General features: G+C 45.2%; 1 protein-coding gene across 4 annotated transcripts in view; it reads left to right on the top strand.

Moving 5' to 3' along the window:
• Window positions 1–13,327, top strand: part of LOC137535001 (oocyte zinc finger protein XlCOF7.1-like) — a 33,565-nt gene extending 20,238 nt beyond the window's left edge. For all 4 annotated transcript variants that reach the window (XM_068256760.1, XM_068256763.1, XM_068256761.1 and 1 more), the window contains exons 7-13: window positions 2,417–2,514; window positions 2,595–2,822; window positions 4,904–5,042; window positions 6,742–6,839; window positions 6,913–7,140; window positions 10,724–10,865; window positions 11,379–13,327. In XM_068256760.1, the coding sequence (XP_068112861.1) occupies window positions 2,417–2,514; window positions 2,595–2,822; window positions 4,904–5,042; window positions 6,742–6,839; window positions 6,913–7,140; window positions 10,724–10,865; window positions 11,379–12,622 (2,177 nt within the window). In that variant the 3' untranslated portion in view covers window positions 12,623–13,327. The remainder of the gene's footprint in view (window positions 1–2,416; window positions 2,515–2,594; window positions 2,823–4,903; window positions 5,043–6,741; window positions 6,840–6,912; window positions 7,141–10,723; window positions 10,866–11,378) is intronic.
• The last annotated feature ends 12,037 nt before the right edge of the window (window positions 13,328–25,364 follow it).

Here is a 25,364-nt window from a genome sequence, read left to right as displayed (position 1 = left end):
TCTTTTTTCGACCAAAATAACTATGTAACAGTATTATGATCAGTTTATTTGCTCTTACAAGAACAGTTATGTATTTAGCTTTCAAGCATCACTCCCATCATTAGATCAGCTGTATTAGTACCAAGCTGTAGAATATGAACATCTGAATATAAAAATAATTATTTACACCTCAAGTAAGTAAAAAAAATACAAATGTTAGACTCTTATTTCATAGATTTTGGATAGTCCAGAAGTTTCCCTGATCCTGATAAATTCCACCATCTGGACTGGGTATGTGCAAGCAAGGTCCACAAATGCACATAGTACAAACAAATGAGGAGGAGATACTGTACACCATATGAAATGCCCATCTCCATTCCTCAGTATAGCATCATAGCACCAACAAATGAGGAGGAGACACTGTACACCATATGAAAGGCCCATCTCCATTCCTCAGTATAACATCATAGCACCAACAAATGAGGAGGAGACACTGTAAACCATATGGAAGGTCCATCTCCATTCCTCAGTATAACATCATAGCACCAACAAACGAGGAGGAGATACTGTACACCATATGACAGGCCCATCTCCATTCCTCAGTAGAACATCATAGTGCCAACAAATGAGGAGGAGATAGAGATACTGTACACCATATGAGAGGCCCATTTCCATTCCTCAGTATAACATCAAATGAGGGGGAGATACTGTACACTACATGAAAGGCCCATCTCCATTCCTCAGTATAATATCATAGCACCAACAAATGAGGGGGAGATACTGTACACCATATGAAAGGCCAATCTCCATTCCTCAGTATAACATCATAGTACCAACAAATGAGGAGGAGATACTGTACACCATATGAAAGGCCCATCTCCATTCCTCAGTATAATATCATAGCACCAACAAATGAGGAGGAGATACTGTACACCATATGAAAGGTCCATCTCCATTCCTCAGTATAACATCATAGCACAAACAAATGAGGAGGAGATACTGTACACCATATGAAAGGCCCATCTCCATTCCTCAGTATAACATCATATTACCAACAAATGAGGGGGAGATACTGTACACCATATGAAAGGCCAATCTCCATTCCTCAGTATAACATTATAGTACCAACAAATGAGGAGGAGATACTGTACACCATATGAAAGACCCATCTCCATTCCTTGTTATAACATCATAGTACCAACAAATGAGGAGGAGATACTGTACACCATATGAAAGGCCCATCTCCATTCCTCAGTATAACATCATAGCACCAACAAATGAGGGGGAGATACTGTACACCATATGAAAGACCCATCTCCATTCCTTGTTATAACATCATCGCACCAACACACGAGGAGGAGATACTGTACACCATATGAGAGGCCCATCTCCATTCCTCAGTATAACATCATAGTGCCAACACATGAGGAGGAGATACTGTACACCATATGAAAGGCCCATCTCCATTCATCAGTATAATATCATAGCACCAACAAATGAGGAGGAGATACTGTACACCATATGAGAGGCCCATCTCCATTCCTCAGTATAACATCATAGTACCAACAAATGAGGAGGAGATACTGTACACCATATGAGAGGCCCATCTCCATTCTTCAGTATAACATCATAGCACCAACAAATGAGGAGGAGATACTGTACACCGTATGAAAGGACCATCTCCATTCCCCAGTATAACATCATAGTGCCAACAAATGAGGGGTAAATGCTGTACACCATATGAAAGGTCCATCTCCATTCCTCAGCATAACATCATAGCACCAACAAATGAGGGGGAGATACTGTACACCATATGAAAGGCCCATCTCCATTCCTCAGTATAACATCATAGCACCAACAAATGAGGGGGGGGGGGGGGGGGTATTGTACACCATATGAAAGGCCCATCTCCATTCCTCAGTATAACATCATAGTACCAACAAATGAGGAGATACTGTACACCATATGAAAGGCCCATCTCCATTCCTCAACATAACATCATAGAACCAACAAATGAGGAGGAGATACTGTACACCATATAAAAGGCCCATCTCCATTCCTCAGTATGGGCTTGATTCAGTAAGACAAATAACATGCCTTATCAAAGTTAGCACACTTTATCAAAGTTAGCACACCTTATCCGAGTAGCATAGCGAGCGCTACAAACCCTCAGGGGCTCAGGGCAGGACCAGTGGAGCTCTCGTCATTGCCAATTAGTAGGCAGAAGTTTGCTATGCTACTCTGATAAGGCGTGTTAACTTTGATAAGGCATGCTATTTGTCTTGGTGAATCAAGCCATATAACTTCATAGCACCAACAAATGAGGAGGAGATAATACCAAGTTTGCAGGCTCCCTGTTGCTTTCCTCACTGCAGATACATAGAGATGTTTTTACATTAGGCTAATTATATATTCATTCAGTGTGTTTTTCATACAGATGGATCCGGAAACAGAAACCCACCAGAGAGATGTACAGGTTCTCTTTATCCCCAGGATTGTGCACAGGAAGATGCCACCACCCCTTACAATTATCAGGTAAAATAAATAAAAAGCACAAACAATGACATCTGATGTTTACTTTGTTATTATTGATGTTGTCTTTATTATATATTCAGAATGGAAAGAAGAACAATCTGAGCATTATTGGTAAAGAAGAGGTGAAAGAGGAGGAGGGAGCAGACAGTGTGATGGAGGAGGCGGAGCTCTCAGGAGGACAGCAAGATCTCTGTAGTGACTTTAAGACTGAATCCTCCATCCACATTAACCCACCTGAGAGAAGCACAGGTCCTCTTTATTCCCAGGATTGTCTGCAGGAAAGTCACAGCTATGCGCTGCAATATGAGGTAGGTGGACTTGTTGGTCTTCTATACTCAGCAGTGACTCCAAATTCCTTTTTTATGAATTCTACTAGCTGATGAGCTGGCATTGCAGGATATGGATTGTGTTGTTCCGCCCACTTTGTTTAACCTTGACAGTTGACACACAGTCACTCAGTGCCCAAGCTTGTGAGTTTTGGTGTCCTTGGCATCAATAATATAAGTTTTTCCCACTGAAATGAAACACATCTGATTAGCTCTTTTCTAAATTTGAACCCCAGTCACACAATTAACGGTTGTAGCAGGTAGCAATGTAAGAATGGCAGTAGTTGAAATATTGCCCTTGAAGATCAATAACTAAATTTTGATTGGCTGTTGTAGGCTCCACCCACTTTCCTGACTATTACTACCAGTCACCTAGTGACCAACTGTGGCAAGTTTGAGAACCCTCCATTAAGGGCTTGTTCACACTGAGGGCGCCGGTCATTTTCTAAATCGCCCTGAAAGCGCTTGTGCAATGATTCCCTATGAGAGAGTTCACATCTGAGTGGTTTGTTTCAGGAAGTGACATCAGGAAGTGAAAAAACAAATCGCTCTGCAAAAGTGCTTAGAAAATGCCTTTCTAAGCGCAAAACGCAGGGAAAAGCGGAGAAAAAAAAACTCTCGATTGTGATAGCGCTGGCGATTTATGATGTGATAAAAGCCAAACAGTATAAGAATAGCTGCAGTTTAAATTTCCTCATGTATAATTCTGGTTTTGGCTCCGCCCACTTTTTGTAACCAAGACACACAGTCACTCAATGACCAAGTTTGTGAGCTTTCGTGTCCTTGACATCAACAATGTGAGAATGTAAGCTGTTTATCCATCAAACAAATGTGATTGGCTGTTTGTGTCTCTGCTTCTTTTCTGAATCTAAACCCCAGTCAACCACTGAATCACAATCAGAATAATTTATTTTGCCAAGTACAAAGGGGGGTTGTACCCGGAATTGGTTTTGGCTCATACAGGTTCTGGAAGGATGGGGGGGGGGGGGGGGGGGTAATGTCATAAAATCATGAGCCGAGGCTGCCATGCTACGGCGCCACCAGTCAATGACTGCCTGTAGCAGGTTTAAGGCCTCTGTCATTAGCAGTGTAAGAATGGCAGCAGTTTAAAGAGACACTGAAGCGAAAAAAAATTATGATATAATGAATTGGTTGTGTAGTACAGCTAAGAAATAAAGCATTAGGAGCAGAGACATAAGTCTAATATTTGTTTCCAGTACAGGAAGAGTTAAGAAACTCCAGTTATATATGCAAATAGCCATTGAGCTCTAGAGCTCTGACTTCTGATTAGGTTATCTCAACTGTATTGTGTCTTTCTTTTGCAGAAAACAGTTCAAGACAGGTGAAAAGTTCACTGCCTGTTCTGCAAAAACGTTTAGAATGCAGATTAATGTGTAAACTGCAAGTGTTAGAGAATGATGCAATGTTATAAAAAAGCTGTATATTTTTGCTACCAATGTTCTAGTAATTACCCCTACTACACAACCAATTCATGATATCATAATTTGTTTTCTCTTCAGTGTCTCTTTAAATATTGCCCTTGAAAATCGTTAGGTTCATTTTGATTGGCTGTTGTAGGCTCCACCTACTTTCCTATGTATTAATCCCAGTCACCTAGTGACCAACTATGCCACATTTAAGACCCCTGTGATTAACAGTCTAAGTATGGCTACAGTTTCCTTTTACCATTTAAAATGAATGGCTGAAATGAGATTGGTTGTTTTATGCTCCACCTATCTTCCTAAGTTTTGAACTGCGGTCACCACAAGTACCAACTGTGCCAAGTGTTGGGACTCTGGCTTTATTACTGTGAGATTGGTAGCCTTTTACATTTTTTCATTTACATGAATGGGTGAAATCTGATTGGCTGTTTGTGGTTTCACCCAGGTATAAATGGGGGGTGGGGCATGTGAGACCCTCAGAACATATCTATCCAGGTAGTAAGGGATCTGTATACCAAGTTTCGTAGTAATCGGTCAAAGCGTTTTTACACACACATCTGATTTTGTATATATAGAGATATTATGTTAAATATGGTTTCTTATATAATTTTGTGGTTTTAGACTAAAAAATGGATTTATATAAAACGTGAAGTTAAAGAAGAAACGGAAGAAGACAGAGAAGAGGAGGCAGAAGTGACGGGTGGCCGGCAGTGTATGGAGGAGGGGGACATGATGGTGATCAGTGAATTAGGAATGCCAGGTGAAGACATAACCTTACCTGATGTATTGTAAACTGATACTGAAAAAGTCCTATTTATCTCCTTAATTTGTAAAGTGAACCCGAGGTGAGGGGTAAAAAGAGGCTGCTGTATTTATTTCCTTTTAAGCAATATCAGTTGCCTGGCTGCCCTGCTGATCCTCTGCCTCTAATACCTCCAGCCGTGGACCCTGAACAAGCATTCAGCAGATCAGGTGTTTCTGACAATATTGACAGAACTGACAAGGTTTGCTGCATGCTTGTTTCAAGTGCGAGTCAGACACCTACTGCTGCCAAATAGACCAGCAGGGCTGCCAGGCAACTGGTATTGTTTAAAAGGAAATAAACATGGCAGCCTCCATATCACTCTCACCTCAAGTAAGATGACCGATGCCATGTTGGTGCCCTGATAGCATCAAAATAGGTTGAGTCAGTATTATATGTGATTATTAGTGTACTTGCACTAACAAAAGCTGTTATGGGATTTGCTTTCAAGAGTCACTCCCTTCATCAGATCAGCTGTATTAGCACTGGACTGTAACACAGGAACATCTGCTTGTAAAAAATAATCTTGAAAATACATCTGAAGTCAGTAAAAAGCAAAAGTTAGACACTTACCACAGTCGTTGAAAGCTTCTCGATGGTTCAAAGGTTTCCCGGAGATTAATATAACCCACCATTCCAGCTCAGGGTCCCTTCTCAGTGTTACATCATAGTACCAACAAATGAGCAAGAGATGTACACCATATGAAAGGCCTATCTCCATTCCTCAGTATAACATCATAGTACCAACAAATGAGGAGGGGATACTGTACACCATATGAAAGGTCCATCTCCATTCCTCAGTATAACATCATAGTACCAACAAATGAGGAGGAGATACTGTACACCATATGAAAGGTCCATCTCCATTCCTCAGTATAACATCATAGCACCAACAAATGAGGAGGAGATACTGTACACCATATGAAAGGTCCATCTCTATTCCTAATTATAACATCATAGCACCAACAAATGAGGAGGAGATGCTGTACACCATATGAAAGGTCCATCTCCATTCCTCAGTAGAACATCATAGCACCAACAAATGAGGAGGAGATACTGTACACCATATGAAAGGTCCATCTCCATTCCTCAGTATAACATCATAGTACCAACAAATGAGGAGGAGATACTGTACACCATATGAAAGGCCCATCCCCATTCCTCAGTAGAACATCATAGCACCAACAAATGAGGAGGAGATACTGTACACCATATGAAAGGTCCATCTCCATTCCTCAGTATAACATCATAGGGCCAACACATGAGGAGGAGATATTGTACACCATATGAAAGGCCCATCTCCATGCCTCAGTATAACATCATAGTACCAACACATGAGGAGGAGATACTGTACACCATATGAAAGGCCCATCTCCATTCCTCAGTATAACATCATAGCACCAACACATAAGGAGGAGATACTGTACACCATATGAAAGGCCCATCTCCATTCCTCAGTATAACATCATAGTGCCAACAAATGAGGAGGAGATGCTGTACACCATATGAAAGGCCCATCACCATTCCTCAGTATAACATCATGGAGATAAGCCCATATTTGCCAACTCCCTTTTGCTGTCCTTAGTGCAAATACACACATATGTTTTTACATGAGACTAAATATATTCAGTCAGTGTGTGTTTGTGTTTTTCTATAGATGGATCCGGAAACAGAAACCCACCAGAGAGATGTACAGGTTCTCTTTATCCCCAGGATTTTGCACAGGAAGATGCCACCTCCCCTTACAATTATCAGGTAAGAGAAATAAAAAGCACAATGACATCTGATGTTTACTTTATTATTATTGTTATCTTCATTATGTATTCAGAATGGTAAGCATAACAATCTAAGCACAACTGGTGAACAAGAGGTGAAAGAGGAGGAGGGAGCAGACAGTGTGATGGAGGAGGCGGAGCTCTCAGGAGGACATAAAGATCTCTCTAGTGACTTTAAGATTGAATCATCCATCCACACAAACTCACCACAGAAAATCACAGGTCCTCTTTATTCCCAGGATTGTCTACAGGAAGGTCACAGCTATGCGCTGCAATATGAGGTAGGTGGACTTGTGATCTTCTTTACTCAACAGTGACTCCAAATTCCTTTTTTATGAATTCTACTAGCTGATGACCTGGCATTGCTGGGTATGTATTTTGTTGTGGTTTTCGCCCACTTTGTCTAACCTTGACAAAAAGTCACTAAATGACCAAGTTTTTGAGCTTTTGGGTTCCTGGCATCATTAAGAGAATGGAAGCAGGTTATCAAGCAAAGAAATCTGATTGGATGTCTGGCAATGCCCTATTTAGTGGATTTAAACCCCAGTCACCCAATGATTGACTGTAGCAGGTTTAAAGCCTCTGCCATAAACAGTGTGAGAATGGCAGCAGTTTAAATATTTCCTTTGAAAATCAATAGTTTAATTTTTATTGGCTGTTGGCTCCACCCACTTTCCTGAATATTATTTCCAGTCACCCAGTGACCATCTTGGCAAGTTTGAGAATACTGCCATTAACAGTATAATAATTGCTGCAGTTTAAACTTCCCCATGTATAATTTTGGTTGTTGGCTCTGCCCACTTTTTGTTTGTAAGCAAGACACACAGTCACTCAATGACTAAGTTTATGAGCTTTCCAGTCCTTGGCATGAATAATGTGAGAATGGAAGCAGGTTATCAAGCAAAGAAATCTGATTGGATGTTTGTGGCTCTGCCTGATTTAGTGAATTTGAACCCCAGTCACCTAATGATTGACTGTAGCAGGTTTAAGGCCTCTGCCATTAACAGTGTAAGGATGACAGAAATTTAAATCTTTCCCTTGGAAATCAATAGTTGAATTTTGATTGGCTGTTGTAAGCTCCACTCACTTTCCTCGAATATTAATCTCCGTCCCCCATTGACCAGCTGTGCCAACATTAAGACCCTGCATCAACAGTCTAAAGGTGCGTACACACATGCGACTATAGTCGTTTGTAACGATCGTTCCCCGATCTTTACCAACGACGATCGTTACAAAAAACGAACCACCGACTATTAAGGCAAACGACGAACGAGCCAAATCGCTACAAAAAAAAGTTCTGTCTCGGCGGATTTTAACCAACGACGATCGTTTGCAAAAGTAGTACATCGTTGGAAACGGTCGTTCGTACTAGGCTTGACATGCGCATTTCACTATTTCTCCCTGAAACTTCTCATTTTTATGCGCAGGCGCAATAGTTGCTTTACGTGATGTAACGTTCGTTCTAACGATCAGATCGTTACACACCTTTTAAAACTAACTTTACTTAGGTCGTTCTTTCATCAATTAAAAGTTTGTTCGTCGTCCTCAACGAACGATCATTGTCGCATGTGTGTACGTAGCATTAGAATGTCTGCAGTTAACGTTTTTCCATTTAAAATGCATGGCAGAAATGTGATTGGCTGTTTTATGCTCCACCCACTTTTCCTGAATTTTTAAAGCGGACCTGAATGCAGAACTTCATCTCAGCTCTAAAAGATAATCAACAGCATAATATCCTTTAAAGGAAAACATTTCTTTGTAACAGCTGATACTAATCCTGAAAAAAAAAATCTGCAGTGTGTCTACTTCCTGCTTTCATGGAAGCAGACACATTGTTAACATCCTGTATTTACAAATCAGCTCTCTGTCGTGGCAGTCAGCTGATGCAGCTGAGGGATCAAATTTCAACGTGTGCTTATTCACAGATGAAGGGAAATCACAGGCTAAACTCTCTAAGTACATACAGTGTGCATTTCTCTATGTATTCCTTCTGTCCAGTGCAAGAGTTCCGGTCCACTTTAACCTCAGTCACCAAGTGACTAACTGTGCCAAGTTTGGGGACTCTGGCTTTATTACGTTGAGAATAATAGCCTTTTACATTTTTGCCATTGGCAGATGTAAATAGGATCTGTATACCAAGCTTCACTTATGTCCCATTTTATGCTTAATTGTTAGTAATTACATGCATTATATTTGCATTGTACACTGGGCTTCTAGTGTGTACCCTGTAGGCCACCGTTTACACTATCTGGAGATAGAGCGCTTCAGTGTGGTTAATTCCGCCCACTTTCACATATTTTTGCTTTGTCATCTCCGGCCAGACATAAAGCTTATCTCCCTGCGATCCAAATAATCAGGAAGCACAGCTTTTTTGCCTGGGATTTAACCACTCGCAGATATTATTTATTACTGGCCAGAGTTCCACACCCTATAGGATATAAAAGACAGATACTTACCCAGCATCCACCAGCTCCTGACGAAGTGGTCTTGTGGACCACGCCACACGTGGAGTGTTTCTCTGCTACCCTCTTCCTCGACTGGATGCTGCATTTACATTGCCTAATCGTGGTGGACACCGGATCAGTCACTGTATGGATACCACTCAGTTGCCTTAGTCTCTCATATATATGGTCTGTTAATTTATTTTGCCACATTATTATATACATATGCATACCTATAACAGGACTATGAGCATATTATTACACTATACTGTTTGATCATCGTGCACTTTGTTTATAGGGTTGATTCACTAAAGGAAATAGCGTGAGTAATCTCCTGTTACTTGCGCTATTTCCACAGCATGCTTTAAATGTAATGCAGTGCACGCTACGTGCGCTATTAGCCATGTAGCATGAGCATACAAAGGAGCTGTGGGTAGTGCAGCATAGCGAATGCTATCACCTTAAGCCTCCTTCCAGCAAATAAGAAGTGCTCGTCTCCTCCCGCCCTGAGCCCCGCCGCATCCAATGACTATAAAAGATGTGATCCCCACATTCTGATTGGGCCAGTAGGCTGTCTGTCACTTCACTGTCTGTCAGCCTATTGGGCCAATCAGAGTGTTGGCATCACATCCTCTATTGTAATTGGACCAGCAGGGGCTCAGGGCGGGAGGAGACGAGCGCTCCTCCTTATATGCTGTAAGGAGACTTTAGGTGATAGCATTTGCTAGGCTGCACTACCCACAGCATAGCATGCGCTCCTTTGTATATGTGTGGTATGTGGCTAATAGCACATGTAGCATGCACCACATTACATTTAAAGCACACTGTGGAAATAGTTCGAATAACAGGAGTTTACTCGCGCTATTTCCTTAGTGAATAAACCCCCATGAGCATTATCACTTTCTTTGGCACGTGTCACTTTTTTGCACCATTCATTATCCAGATCCGGGTCCCCATCCCACTCACAGGGCTCTTGCATGAGCCCTGAAGGGTTGATTTATGCAGCATACAGGGTTACCCATTACTGTGAGGTGAGGCACCTATTACTGATTGATTAGACACTGTTGTGTGCCTTATAGGGTTGTTCAGTGTGTTTTAGAAACACTGTTTTAATTGGTTTTACTGTGTTTGCTTCAGTTGTACAATAAAGTTCATATATTTGTATTGATATTGGTGGTGCAGCTTTTGTTTGCAGAACTTATTTTGCTGGCTATACCATTGTTTGTTTGGTGCTGTAGCTTGAACACCACTTTACCTGGGTGTGCGGAGTGTATTCACATATGTACCATAGCAAGTTTCCTTGAAATCAGTCAAAGCATTTTCACCACACGCACTGTGTGTGTGTGTGTGTGTGCGTGCGTGTGTGCGTGCATAATTTTTTTTTTTTTTTAATATTGGTTCTTATATCATTTTTTGGTTTTAGACTGAAAAACTGATTTATATAAAATGTGAGGTTAAAGAAGAAAAGGAAGAAGACGTAGAAGAAGAGACAGAAGTGACGGGTGGCCGGCAGTGTATGGAGGAGGACATGATGGTGACCAGTGGATTAGGAATGCCAGTTTCAGGTAAATAAATAACCTTTACCGGATGCTGCGGCCTTCAGGGCCCATTCTCGCCTCTGGTGTATTGCCCCCCCCCCCCCCCCACAGCCTCACTGGCAATTCACCTCCGGTATAGCTTATATGATGTATAAAAATGCTGCGATCACAAACTTCAACAGCATCAGAGGCCAATCATTGTAGGCAGCTTCCAGTTCAGCAACAGCGCTTTCAAGCTTTCCTTCCTGCCTCCTCAGCTGATGTGCTGCAACTCGGAGTAAATGTACCTTAACAGCGCATGCTATGCTGAAAGCACCTCACATAGCATGTACTCAATTTACCTTGCACTATGTGAGTGTGATAGTGTTAATGAATCAACCTCTATGTTACTTCCTATTTTTAAATTTCGTGTATTCATTTCTTCTGCAGCCAAATCTATGCTGGAGCTGTGTGACACTTCTGCCTACTAGAGCAGCATACAGGATTCCCAACTACAAAACAGGAGCTATAAACATTGTTTTATGTTTGTTCCCTCAACAGACAGAAATGATGTGAGGAACCCCTCGGAGGTCCATCCTATTTCACCTCCAGATGGCGCTACAGAAGATGATGGCGTCACACAATGTTCTCCAATCACTGGGAATACACATCATAGAGATCACAGTGTAGATGGATCACACTCTGATCCTGAGGAATCTTCTGACCAATTGCATTTTATAGAAGCTCCATCTAATGCTGAGGACTGTGAATGTGGTGAATGCTTTAGTAAGAAATCCATTCTGACTATACAAAGTCATCTTACTAAGCGTCAGGCATGTCACACAGGCATTAAACCTTTTTCATGTTCAGAGTGTGGAAAGACATTTTTAATGAAGGGTAACCTTGTTAGACACTTCAGAATTCACACAGGTGAGAAGCCTTATTCATGTTCAGAGTGTGGGAAATGTTTTTCTGATAGTGGAAATCTTCTTAAGCACATGAGAATACACACAGGCGAGTCTTCTTTGTCATATTCAGAATATGGGCAAAGTTTCTTTGAGAGAGTAAAGTTTCAAACACACCTGACAACCTACACTGGTGAGAGGCCTTATTCATGTTCAGAGTGTGGGAAAAGATTCACTCTGAAGAGTAACCTTGTTAGACACTTCCGAATTCACACTGGTGAGAAGCCTTATTCATGTTCAGAGTGTGGGAAATGTTATTCTGATAGTGGAAATCTTCTTAAGCACATGAGAATGCACACAGGCGAGTCTCCTTTGTCATATTCAGAATGTGGGAACAATTTTGTTGAGAGAGTAACATTTCAAAGACACCTCACGCCCCACACAGTTGAGAGGCCTTATTCATGTTCGGAGTGTGGGAAATGTTTTTCTGATAGTGAAAATTTTATGAAGCACATGAGAATGCACACAGGCGAGTCTACTTTGTCATATTCAGAATGTGGGAACAATTATGTTGAGAGAGTAACGTTTCAAAGACACATGACAACCCACACAGTTGAGAGGCCTTATTCGTGTTCAGAGTGTGGGAATAGATTCACTCTGAAGAGTAACCTTGTTAGACACTTCAGAATTCACACAGGTGAGAAGCCTTATTCGTGTTCAGAGTGTGGGAAATCTTATTCTGATAGTGGAAATCTTCTTAAGCATAAGAGAATGCACACAGGCGAGACTCCTTTGTCATGTTCAGAATGTGGGAAAAATTTCTATGATAGAGTAAAGTTTCAAAGACACATGAAAACCCACACAGGTGAGAGCCCATATTCCTATTTGGGAAATGTTTGATGGAAAAAAAAGACCTTGCTTGACACCAGAAAATTCACAGATATCCCTTATTTTAGATGCCTAGATACATACATAGACACATGGCTATGGTAGGGATTAAATTGTGAGCCCCCTGAGGGACAGTTAAGTGACAAGACAATATACTTTGTATGGCGCTGTGGAAGATGTCAATACTGAAAAATAACAATGCATACGGTGTGAAAAACTTTTTGTTAATAAAGAAAGACTTAAAGGGGATCTCCAGTGAAAATAATATAATAAGAAGAGTGCATCATTTTTACAATAACTATGTATAAATGATTTAGTCAGTGTTTGCCCATTGTAAAGTCTCTCCTCTCCCTGATTTACATTCTGTCATTTATCACATGATGACATTTTTACTGCTGGCAGGTGATCTCTGTGGAAGTAGCTGCTGCTTGGTTTTTTGGCAGTTGGAAACAGCTGTTATTTCCCACAATGCAACAAGGCTCCCACAGCTGCTATTTCCCACAATGCAACAAGGCTCCCACAGTGTGATGTCAGGACCATGGTCCTGACATTACACTGTGGGAGAGTTTTCACCACAATATCAGCCATACAGAGCCCCCTGATGATCCCAGTGAGAAAAAGAAAAGATTTCTCATGGGTAAGGGGGTATCAGCTACTGATTGGGATGAAGGTCAATCCTTGGTTACGGTTTCTCCTTAATAAACACCAGAAAACGAATGAGTGTGATTTATGTTTATTTTAATTGTTGCATCTAAATTATTACCATCCTTACCCCTCCTAATGTTTTTATTTTGTATTATATAACACGTGTTGCCACCCCAGATAGTACCCCTGTCACCTTTAGTTTTGCCCCTTGTACCAGGATCCTTATTGAAATGGAGTGTACCTGCATCACTCTGGAGACACCCTGCCTGAGTCCGCCCATCCGCTCTGCCTCACCCACCCCACACACAACCACCCTGGCACCACACCACAGCCTATTGTGTGGATACTGGTGGTCACGGCAGCACCAGGCCTGGGGACTATCCTGGTGTGGCATATTCCTTGCATCATTCATTTTTAGATGAAGTTTTTTTAGCTTTACCTTCCAGATTGATTTTGTGCGATGTAGCCTTTCCCGTAATTTTATGTGTCCACCAGCTATTTTTAATGTTTTGTAGTGACAAATTTCATGTAATTATTTATTATGTATTTATTATGTTTTATGTATTGATGTAATGGTTTATAACATTTGTATTTACATATATATATGGTTATGTACACTTGTCTGTTATATTCTATGAGGACCCTCCCTGGGAAATATCTTGGGGGGCAGCCTCTGCTAAGGCTTTTCCGGTGATGTGTCTGATCATGCTGCCTGTTAATTTGTGCTGCCCCACATGTGCAGTAGGAGCCTGTGCTGCCACATTTCCTATTACTTATGCTGCTGGCAGTAATCACACCAAGGGCTTGATTCACTAAGACAAATAGCATGCCTTATCAAAGTTAGCACGCCTTATCAAAGTTAACACGCCTTATCAGAACAGCGTACTTATGCCTGCTAATTGGCAATGACGAGAGCTCCACTCGTTCTGCCCCGAGCCGCTGTGTGGTTCATAGCGCTCGATATGCTACTCTGGTAAGGCATGTTAACTTTGATAAGGCATGCTATTTGCCTTAGTGAATCAAGCCCCAAATATCTCCGCTTCCACACCTCCTACACTCCTCACATTTTCAGGGTATGGAGGGGACCCGCCGAACCACCCGAACTGTGCCATATTGCAGCCCCGAGCCTCGGCCGCTGGTTCACAAGATAGGTTTCTGTAATCTATCTCGGGAACCAGTGGGTCTTAAGGGCTGCAATTTGGCACAGCGGTAGTTCAGGGAGTCCCCTCCATACCCTGAAAATTTTGGGAGTGTAGGAGGTGTAGAAGCGGAGATAGTTTGGGGGGATTACATTTCACTTCCCAATGAGCACATGTGAAAGACAGTGTGTAAGGGAGTTTCTAGCAGCACGATCAGACATGACACTGTCTCACTGTGTGGAGGATGGATGCTATGCGTCACCCGGACAACCAGGTCCAACTCCACCCTCTGAGCCTCTCAACACTGCCCGTCTTAAAGGGACCCTTAATTGAGAGGGATATGGATTCCTTTTAAACAATATCAGTTGCACATTGCACAGAAGCGTGACATATCTTCCTCCTCCTGCTCTGATTCTGGCACCCCACTTAACACTCAGTCGGCCGCCATCACCAAAGTGCCATCACCCCAGGGCTCAGCGGTGTGGAAATTTTTTGGTGTGCCTGCCTCAGATGAGAGCAATGCCATATGTACTCTCTGCCACCGAAAATTGAGCCGTGGAAAGACCAAGACCCGCGTAGAGACAACTACCTTGCGAAGGCACATGATTACAATGCACAAACTGCAATGGGATGACCACCTGAGGAAAATCAGCACACAAAACCAAAGCCACACACCGCAGTGGAAGATACCAGGCCGCAATTATTTATCAAAAAAGGCGATACTCAAACTGTACCGTGATGTTGAAAGGCAAGTGGTGTCATCTCTGGCACACAGCATTGGGTCAAGGGTCCATCTGACCACAGATGCCTGGTCTGCAAAGCACGCTCAAGCCTGCCCGAAGACTAAGTCAGTCCCCACACACAGCATCTCTGCCTGCACGCCGTATGACTGCCTGCCCCAAGACTAAGTCGCTCCCCACACACCATCTCTGCCTGCAGGCCGCTTGACTGCCTTCTCTGCCACCACCAACAGGATCCAGGACTCCAGGCGGATTCCTGAATTTTTAAGGCCGCTGCTAGCAGCGCCAGCGACCGCTATAATTTTTCTGGTGCGTGCACATGCCTGCCTAATTTTTCTGGTTGCACTGCGGCTGCAACAACAAAACAAAAGGCATGTACATGTGTCAATTCCCCTTTGTGATCGTTACCTTGCCGCGGTGAAGGGGCTTACATATCACAATGAAGCAATGACCGGCTAAATGAGTGTGTTGGGGTTGGACGGCACACTTGAGAAGATAGATAATAAGGTTGTTGCTTCATTGTGGACAGACCAAATTCGATCAGCTGGACACTCGGTCACTGTTGTTCTGTCATTCAGCTACCTCAGCCTGACCATATGGGCTTGAAAATCACCATCGCCTGCACTCTCGCCATGGTGCGAACCAGTCCAGCAAGGCCGTCACTACACAAATAGCTGTTTGCGGTGCATCACACAGTGAGTTTAGTCTGTCAGTGTGAAGCAGTACACTTATTACACTACCTGATTGATGTATACTCATGCAAGATGTTTTAAAACACTTTAGGCCAGTGTTGCTCATCCGGATATCCGGGTAACCCGGATATCCGAACTGTTTTTAGCTATCCGGCCGGATTCCGGATACCTGGGCCCAAATCTGGATAGCTATCCGCGGATTTCTGGTCGCATAACCCGGATATTCGCAGATATCGGCATCCGGGTACTTGTTACCATGGAGATGACGTCCATGACATCATTGAGCCAATCAGAGGGCTCCCAGCCTAAGCCCAAGCAACCAATCACAAAGGGGAACCTTGGCCAGTCCCTCCGGTATATAAGGAGTGGGGCCATGATGAGAATCTCGTCCTTGCTTGACTGCACATTGAGAGACATTCTCCAGTGTGTTTGGCTGAAGCAAGTGCATTATCCCAGTGATAAACTCAATGTTTTTACACACAAACACCTGTACTATAATACTGTTGTATTGTTGTTTAGCTAGTAGTGTGTTGTATTGTGATTGTAGTTAGTGTGTGACAGTCTCTGCTGCAGCCTGCAGCAGCTCTGCTAGTTAAGTGTCTGTGTCTGTGTGTGCTGTTTGTGCACATTGGCCAGGCCTGTACTATTGCCTTAGCTGCGCAGTATAGTTTAAGGCATAGGGAGGATTACTGTATATTGTGTAGTTATTCAGTACTGCAGTGCTAGTTGTTAGAGTAATTTCTGCTGTGCTGCTCACTCTGAGTGGCAGTGTGACAGACCATCCGTTAGTGTGCACACTGTGTTCTACTGTGCTCTCTGTCACTCCGTGCTATTAATTCAAGTCAAGTCCAACACCAATTACCCCGATTTGAATAAAGTGCAAGTACCCCACATCCATCTGGTGAGTGTGACATCATCAAAACTTGCACTATGTCTGCTGGCACTGGCATCCGGGGGAAGGCCATCAAAGCCAAGAAGAGAGGGAACATTGCTGGCACCGTCACAGCCAGCAGGTCTGCCACACTGCCCATTCAGCCAGTAGCCACTGGCCGTGGACACACTGGGCGCCCAGCTGATAGGGGGAGTCACGCTGCAGAGGCGCAGCAGCATGTAACGACTATTTTTCAGCAGTGTCGGCGCCACAAATTAGAGGAGAAACATGCCGAGCCTGTGATGCAGCTGATGTTGGATGAGCAGGCCACCACTACCAGCTCTACAAGAGAGAGCTCCACCCCCTTGGAGAAGGACATTCTGGGCGCACTAGGGTTTCTGGAGGAGTCAAAGATGGTGACGGTGATAGTTGGTGGGGATTCCTTGCCTGAGGTGTCAGCAGAAGAAGAGTGTTGGGGGTCATCACCATCCCAGCCATTGTTTGATGATGATGATAATAATGCTGACCGCGACTACCAACCACAAGAGGGGGATTTTGGCTCTGAGGAGGAGGATGCATCCGTGGGTCTGTCACGGAGGATTAGCATCGCTGACATTGGCAGGAGCAGCAGTGGGCATGGAATGTGGAACCCACAGCCTGCTGCTTCATCTTTTCCTGCCGCAACCACCAGCCACACCACTCAACCCCAGGCCATAACCACCACAGGCCCAACCACCGCAGGAAATCTGGCATTTTTTTGACCTGCCCTCAGTGGACAGCCAGTTTGTAACTTGCAATGTGTGCAAGGTGAAGCTGAGCAGAGGTTGGAACCCCTCCAACCATGGCACCTCCAGCTTCATAACTCATCTTTCCAAAAACATCCTCACGAGCATGAGGAGTTCAAGAGGCTGAAGGAAGCTGGTGCTGGCAGTGCTCCAGCCAAAAGCACCACCAGAACCCCCTTTGCCACTCCTGCCAACACTGAGGCCTGTTCAGCCAGCCAGTCCTCAGCGGTCTCCTCTGCTCCCTCCTCCTCATCCTGTGCAAGGCAGAAGCGACGCCAGACCATGCTGAGCGAGTCCTTTGTCATCAAGGCTCAGCCTCCCAGCAGCCGTCGCATCTGGCAGCTCAACGGCCTGCTTGTACGGGCCATTTCCTCCCAGCTCCTCCCGTACTCCTTTGTGCAGGAGGGGAGCGACATGCGTGTGCTCCTGCAGAGCGCAGCGCCGGATTGGCCAATACCCAGCCGGCACTATTTCTCACGCACGGCCATGCCAGCACTGCTCCGCTTTGCGGTGGCCAATGTGGAGCGTGGCCTAGACCATGCGGTAGGGGAGAGGGTCCATGTGACGATGGCCTCCTGGAGCAGCAGGTTCCGGACAGGTCGCTATCTGTCCTTCACGGCCCACTGGATCAGTTTGGTGGAAGGGGGTGAGGAGGGGACAGCACCATCGTCAAGCCAGTGGGTGGTGCCACCCCGCAGCAGGGTTAGGGAACGTTCAGCAGGTTCCTGTGGTCCGGTTCCACCCTCCGCCAAATGCCCCCGCCTCAGCAGCAGTGTGACGGCCCGCCACTGCAAAGCGCTGCTGGAGATGGTCAGCCTGGTGAAGCACAGGCTGACGGCAGACCACGTCCTGGAAAAACTCCAAGAGCAGGAGAGGAGTTGGCTGAACCCCAGAGGCCTCAGAATCGGAGAGATGGTGTCCGACAATGGGGCCAACCTTGTTGCTGCCATCCACCGGGGAGACCTCAACCACATCCCCTGTCTGGCCCACGTCCTGAACTTGGTGGTTCAGAAATTACTGAGCACCTACCAGGGGATGAAGCCACTTTTTAAAATTGGCTCGCAAAATGGTGGGTTATTTCCACCACTTGGGCGGTGCCTCAGTGGCCCTGAAAGCCGTGCAGCTGGAGCTGAACCTGCCATGGCACCGTCTGATCATAGACGTTCCAACATGGTGGAATTCCACCCTGGCCATGTTGGAGCGTCTGGTTGAGCAGAGGCAGGCTGTCAACCGTTACTTGGCCAAATCCACCGCCGAAGCCACCGTGTTCGGGACCAGCACCACCCACCTCCCAGAGATCATACGCAGTGCTGATTGGAGCTAAATGCAGCTGGTGTGCTTGGTCCTGGCACCCTTCCTGGAGGACACCAACATGGTCAGCCGGGACCGTGCGTCAGTTTGTGAATGGTTGACCATGGTCTGCATGCTGCACAAGGCCCTCGATGCTCTGCTGGAAGTGGGAGAGGCAGCCTTGATACAGCAGGAGCAGCAGCAGCAACAACCACAGTCCACCTCTGTGAGTCAGGAGGAGGAGCTTGGAGGAGTTGGAGGTCCCTGACCCTGAAGATGAGGGGACACAGCCGAGTGCAGCTGCAGTGGTGCGGGGGTGGAGAGAGCAGGGGGAGGCTGAGGAATCAGAGGAAGAGGACAGCACTTATGAAGATCATGTGCCAGCAGATATGGCCGCCCTCTTCCCCATGGCAGCGCACATGTTGCAGTGCCTGCGCAGGGACCCAAGGGTCAAAGAGATGCGTGGTCGGGAGGACATGTGGATCACCCTGATGCTGGACCCATGGCTGAAGGGGAAGCTGCATCAGTTCCCGCCTGCAGGAGGAGACCCTGTGCGCCAAATAAAGGAGTTGCAGCGGTCCCTGGTTTGGCGCTTGGAGGAAGCCTTCCCCCAGACTTCCCCCACCCCCTACTGTCACAGTCCAGCCAGCACAGCAGCAGGTGCCTGCGTCCATCAGCAGCAGGCGCCCATCAAACCTGCTGTCTCTCACAAAGGCGCTGTACGCCATGCCGGTACAGCTGCCGAGTGAGGAGGTGCCTGCAGCAGCATTTGGCTCTCAAAGCCAGAACCAGTGCCTGACCTGGATGGTGGCAGGTCCTACAACGGCCTTGAGAGCGACACCCCTGTGGACCCCTTGGATTACTGGGTCAAGGACCTGGATATCTGGAGCGATCTGGCGCAGTACGCCCTGGAAGTCCTTGCTTGCCCCCCTTCCAGCGTGCTGTCCGAAAGGTGCTTTAGTGCGGCTGGTGGCGTGGTAACTGAGAAGCGCTCTCGTCTGTCCACACAGTCTGTGGACAGACTGACGTTTCTCAAAATCAACCATTTTTGGGTGGTTGGTGAATTCCTGGCCCCTGTTGTTGGAAAGAAAAAATCACTATGCCTGCCTTACCACCCTCTACCACCACAACCTCCAGACTCCGTCTTCTTGAGTCATCATCATCATAAGCCTGGTTCAAACATTTTTTACTGAGCCGTGGTACCACCAAGTGCCACGGTGAACTATCTAAACACAATTGCTGTGTAATTTTTTTGGAAGTGTCTGTGCTGTCCCAGTTGTGGCAGTACGATCGCTTCCAGGTCCTGGAACCTAGTCCTCCTAATGTTAATTGACACTTTGACAGACATTTTTTTTTTGGGGGGGGGGGGGGGGATTTTATCTGAACCGAATAAGTTGGAGCCATCATATGGTATTTTTATCCAGTTCTGTTTAGAACTAATATCCGCTGCCCATGTGTAACGATTGTGGAACTTTCTCCGTGATCAGCGCACAACACGTGCGCTGACACGGCAGAAATCCTCCACAAGCGTGTAATTGCAGACACCCAGCAAAAGGTGCTACGCACCTGTAGAGGGAAATTCCTGTCGGCAGATGGCGCTGGGGAGTGCAGAGGAACCAATCCTCTGTACCTCCACAAATGCCAGACAGGAATTGTACGAAGCGCAGAACGCAATCGCAAGAGAGGCGATTGCGAATAAGAACGAGCAAAGGGACAGGTTGTATGTGTGTGCGCCAATCCAGTCGCCACCCCGCGACCGTGCACACACAACAGCAGATATGAAATAGGAACGCGTTCGCGAGAGGTGCGATCGCCAGACGTGACACAAGGCAGAACAGAATAGAATACGAGGGTAGCAAAGGCACAGCAAATAATACAATGAGAAGATGCGGAAAATAACAAACGCTAGCTAACCGCAAACACTGCACTCATTCGCAACAGTGCACGCGGTTATGCGCGGTCTCCATGTGATAAGCACAATAGAGACAAGCACGCCTAACTAACCATCGACAGACAAACATGAAACAGAGGACACGAACGCTTGCTTAACGGTTACCTCACCGAGCCCAGCAAGCGGTCGTAGCAGACAAGACAGGCACACGAAAACAGGGACAAGCGAGAGATAGGATCCACAGCACTAGCGAAAAGTGGCTAGCGCGATCCAGGTACAGAGTAGCAGAACAGAAGGATCCACAGCACTAGCGAAAAGTGGCTAGCGCGATCCAGAGAGGCAGAACAGAAGAGATAGCTGGTAGCAACCGCTGCACCAGCTATGCTCCAAGAACAGAGATCAGAATGACTTCCTATCGACCACCGCTGGGACAGGACAATCGCAACAGACAAACAAAACAGATAAACAATCCTAACTGCACTAGGGAAATCTGCCTAGCACAGTTTCCAGGAATTACTCTAAGCTGATCTTCAAACAGAGAGTAAGGCTGACACCCCACCAGGAGTGTTACATAGGACGAAATCCTTATGAACAGCCAAGCATTGTGGGAAACATCTCCTACAAGTTCTGCACCCTTTGGGAGGAACTCGGAGACCTCCAGAACATCAAACAAGACCTTAGGAACATCATTTTTCAAGTTTTCTAAGAAGGATTCTGTACTATCCATGTTACAGGGCAAAACTGGAACTTTATTTTGTGAACAGGGCAGATGTCCCAGGGAAGGTTCCACCATAAACTGAGACTGAATTTCATCATCATGAGCGGAATGTACAGGAATATTCACTGAACCACACACTGACTCCCTAACTTTAATCTTGCTGCACCCAGAATTCTGTGTAGCAGTCAAACTAGCTTGCAACTCCAAAACTGCAGAAAAACAGGTGAGTATAGTGGCAATACCCAGACGAGCCTCTAGGGACACTGCATGGGATTCTAAGCAAGGCCACATTGACTCATCCAGAGTACAGGGTGCAGAATCAGCACTTCCCTCAGAGCAAGAAAGGGACTCACAAATGTCAGTGTAATTGGACATCATATTGTTATTCATGGTACAGGGCAGGCTCAGAGAAATTCTCTCTGGACCCAGCAACAATGTTTCAGAGTTAGATTCGCAAAACCGAAGCGCTGCCTCACTCTTAGATTTGGCCAACAATGTCAAATCCGAGGAGCCAGGACGCAAAACCTGCGAATCAAAAATCACTTTAGGTTGTGAAACTGACGCTTCCATAGCGCAAACCTCCGCGATCTGCGGAGCAGACTGTAAGGCATCTAGGACCGAAACGCTGGTGCAACTGTCCCCAGACAACGGGCCCTTACAGGTGAGAACAGGGTGAGACAGAGACTCATTTGCAGGAGAAATAGCGACATCAACAGGATAAACTTTATTAGGCACATTAATTTTACTTTTGACGCTGCATAGTCGAGAAATTTTCCCCATAGCAGGGTCACAGACAGAAGATCTCAAATATCGGTTTCTAAATGACAAAGGATCCCACACATCCTTGAGGAAACCGGCAGACTCATGCCGATCACAATCTGCAGGAACATCCGAGAAACAGGCATCAGATCGCACAGATTCAAACTGCACACTGTCAGGAGAGAATCCTTCAGGATTCGCACAGGAATCAACCACAGCGGCACACTCATTCATTTCAGATTGCACAAAGTCAAGACTCTCATGCTTTACCCCAGAAAGGCAGGAACAATCATCCGACAACGATGTCTCTTTATTGGAATCAATTGGTTGGTGTGTGTGCAACTCATCCAAAATCGTCTGCCACACATAAATCACCAGATCCACATCATCCTTGTCACATTCATCGGAATCAATCAGAAGGTACATTGAATCGAGACAAGCATTCAAGACATTTTCGCTTTTTGCGATGTAAAAATCGCAAAAGGCTTTCCAATCAAAATCGAATTCTTCCAGCAAGGCCCCAACATCCCAGGAAGCAAATGGGGGTTAAACAGGCCAGTATCTAGATAATCTCCATATGGGTGGAGTTCAGGAACAAGAACAGATTTTTTAACTGCTTTAATATAGTGTGCGATCCTACCTATAGCAGGATCCACATAAGCTCTGGATTGAGACAAAAAACCAGGAGACAAAACATCATTGTTATACTGAATGGTTTTGCACATTTCAGACTTGACAGAAATAACCTCTTTATTTGTGGTTGCTATGGGCAACGGATATTTCCGCTGGGAAGCCTTCCTAGATCTTTTACGTTTAGACTTAGAGGCTTTGGATGGCTGCTTTTTAAAACCTGAAGTGGCAACTGACACATTGAACTGATTGTCATACTGAAAGGTTTTGCATGGAAGGGAAAGATCAGCTGACTTATCAGCAGCTACACAATCAGAGCAGGTGGTAAGCCAGGCAGTTTAAACCAGTGAGAGAATATCACTGCAAGAAACTGATACAGATTATCATTCCAAGAATTGGTTTTTAGCACATCATATGCCCAGGTGAACAAATCGTTTTTTAAGAGCACATAGGCAAACAGAAGAGCCGACGTGGACGGATCAGAAATCTGAAAGGTGGGATTCAGGCAAAACCTCACACATTCAGAAAGAAATTCCGCCTTGGTCTCTGAATTTAGCCTTTTAAAGCTCTTAAAGACGCAGGACCCAAACTCGACAAAATCGTACAAATCAGAAATTCCGTTTACACTGGGGTTTTGGGTTGAGCTGATCATACTGTAACGATTGTGGAACTTTCTCTGTGATCAGCGCACAACGCGTGCGCTGACACGGCGGAAATCCTCCACAAGCGTGTAATTGCAGGCACCCAGCAAAAGGTGCTACGCACCTGTAGAGGGAAATTCCTGTCGGCAGATGGCGCTGGGGAGTGCAGAGGAAGCAATCCTCTGTACCTCCACAAATGCCAGACAGGAATTGTACGAAGTGCAGAACGCAATCGCAAGAGAGGCGATTGCGAATGAGAACGAGCAAAGGTACAGGTTGTATGTGTGTGCGCCAATCCAGTCGCCACCCCGCGACCGCGCACACACAACAGCAGATATGAAATAGGAACGCGTTCGCGAAAGGTGCGATCGCCAGACGTGACACAAGGCAGAACAGAATAGAATACGAGGGTAGCAAAGGCACAGCAAATAATACAATGAGAAGATGCGGAAAATAACAAACGCTAGCTAACCGCAAACACCGCACTCATTCGCAACACGGTTGCACGCGGTTATGCGCGGTCTCCACGTGATAAGCACAATAGAGACAAGCACGCCTAACTAACCATCGACAGACAAACATGAAACAGAGGACACGAACGCTTGCTTAACGGTTACCTCACCGAGCCTCCAGCAAGCGGTCGTAGCAGACAAGACAGGCACACGAAAACAGGGACAAGCGAGAGATAGGATCCACAGCACTAGCGAAAAGTGGCTAGCGTGATCCAGGTACAGAGTAGCAGAACAGAAGGATCCACAGCACTAGCGAAAAGTGGCTAGCGCGATCCAGAGAGGCAGAACAGAAGAGATAGCTGGTAGCAACCGCTGCACCAGCTATGCTCCAAGAACAGAGATCAGAACGACTTCCTATCGACCACCGCTGGGACAGGACAATCGCAACAGACAAACAAAACAGATAAACAATCCTAACTGCACTAGGGAAATCTGCCTAGCACAGTTTCCAGGAATTACTCTAAGCTGATCTTCAAACAGAGAGTAAGGCTGACACCCCACCAGGAGTGTTACATAGGACAAAATCCTTATGAACAGCCAAGCATTGTGGGAAAGACATAGTACTTATAGTACACGCCTCCAACGAATGTGGCCAGGCAATTTGCATGACAACGTATGCAAATTCCTCTGCAAGCACAAGCTGCAAAACTGACAGAAGCTCTTCTTTCCAGAGTCCTGCAGCATGCAAACCTACACAATGGTCAAAAAGCTGCCTGTCTGCACAGGCAGCTGAGCAAATCATCACACCATGGTTTTAACCACATTGCTCTTTTTGCTGTTACTGAGGTTAGCATGGATTTTGATGTTGTCATTAAAAAAATCAAAGCAGTCCTTTTGAAGCCACGCCCACCCAGGTATCCAAAGTGGGATCCAGATTAAAGGCCTCCAAGGATATTTGGGTGGAGAAGATAAAGGAACCTTGGGTGATTTCAGCAATATGCAGGGGTCACAAATGGAGGTTCAGACGAAAGCCAGAAGACAGATTCCTACGAACACGATTATCAGTGAATCCTCAAAAGAAAAAGATGTTAAGAGAATACATAGACTCTCTAATCTCTCAGCAAGCAGTTATCATGGTTCCATCATCAGAAAAATTTCAGGGAGTGTACTCCCAATTGTTTCTAGTTCAAAAGAAATCAGGAGGTTACCGACCAGTGATAGACCTGAAGTACCTGAACAGAACAATCTACATACCAAGATTCAAAATGGAATCTTTGCAATCAATAATACTGAGAATACTACCAAACGACTGAATGCTTTCAATAGATCTGCAGGATGCATATCTGCATATTCCAGTTCATCCAAGATTTAAAAAATGTCTCAGATTTTCCGTAGACAACAAACATCTCCAATTTTCTTCGCTTCCTTTCGGGCTCTCCACAGCCCATCGGACCTTTACAAAAGCGCTGGTCTCGGTGGTGGCGGAACTCAGGATGCAGGG

The sequence above is a fragment of the Hyperolius riggenbachi genome, chromosome 10 (assembly GCF_040937935.1).
Source record: "Hyperolius riggenbachi isolate aHypRig1 chromosome 10, aHypRig1.pri, whole genome shotgun sequence".
In the NCBI taxonomy this organism is placed as follows: domain Eukaryota; kingdom Metazoa; phylum Chordata; class Amphibia; order Anura; family Hyperoliidae; genus Hyperolius; species Hyperolius riggenbachi.
Note: the sequence above shows the minus strand (reverse complement) of the source record. Positions and strands in the feature narration are given on the sequence as shown.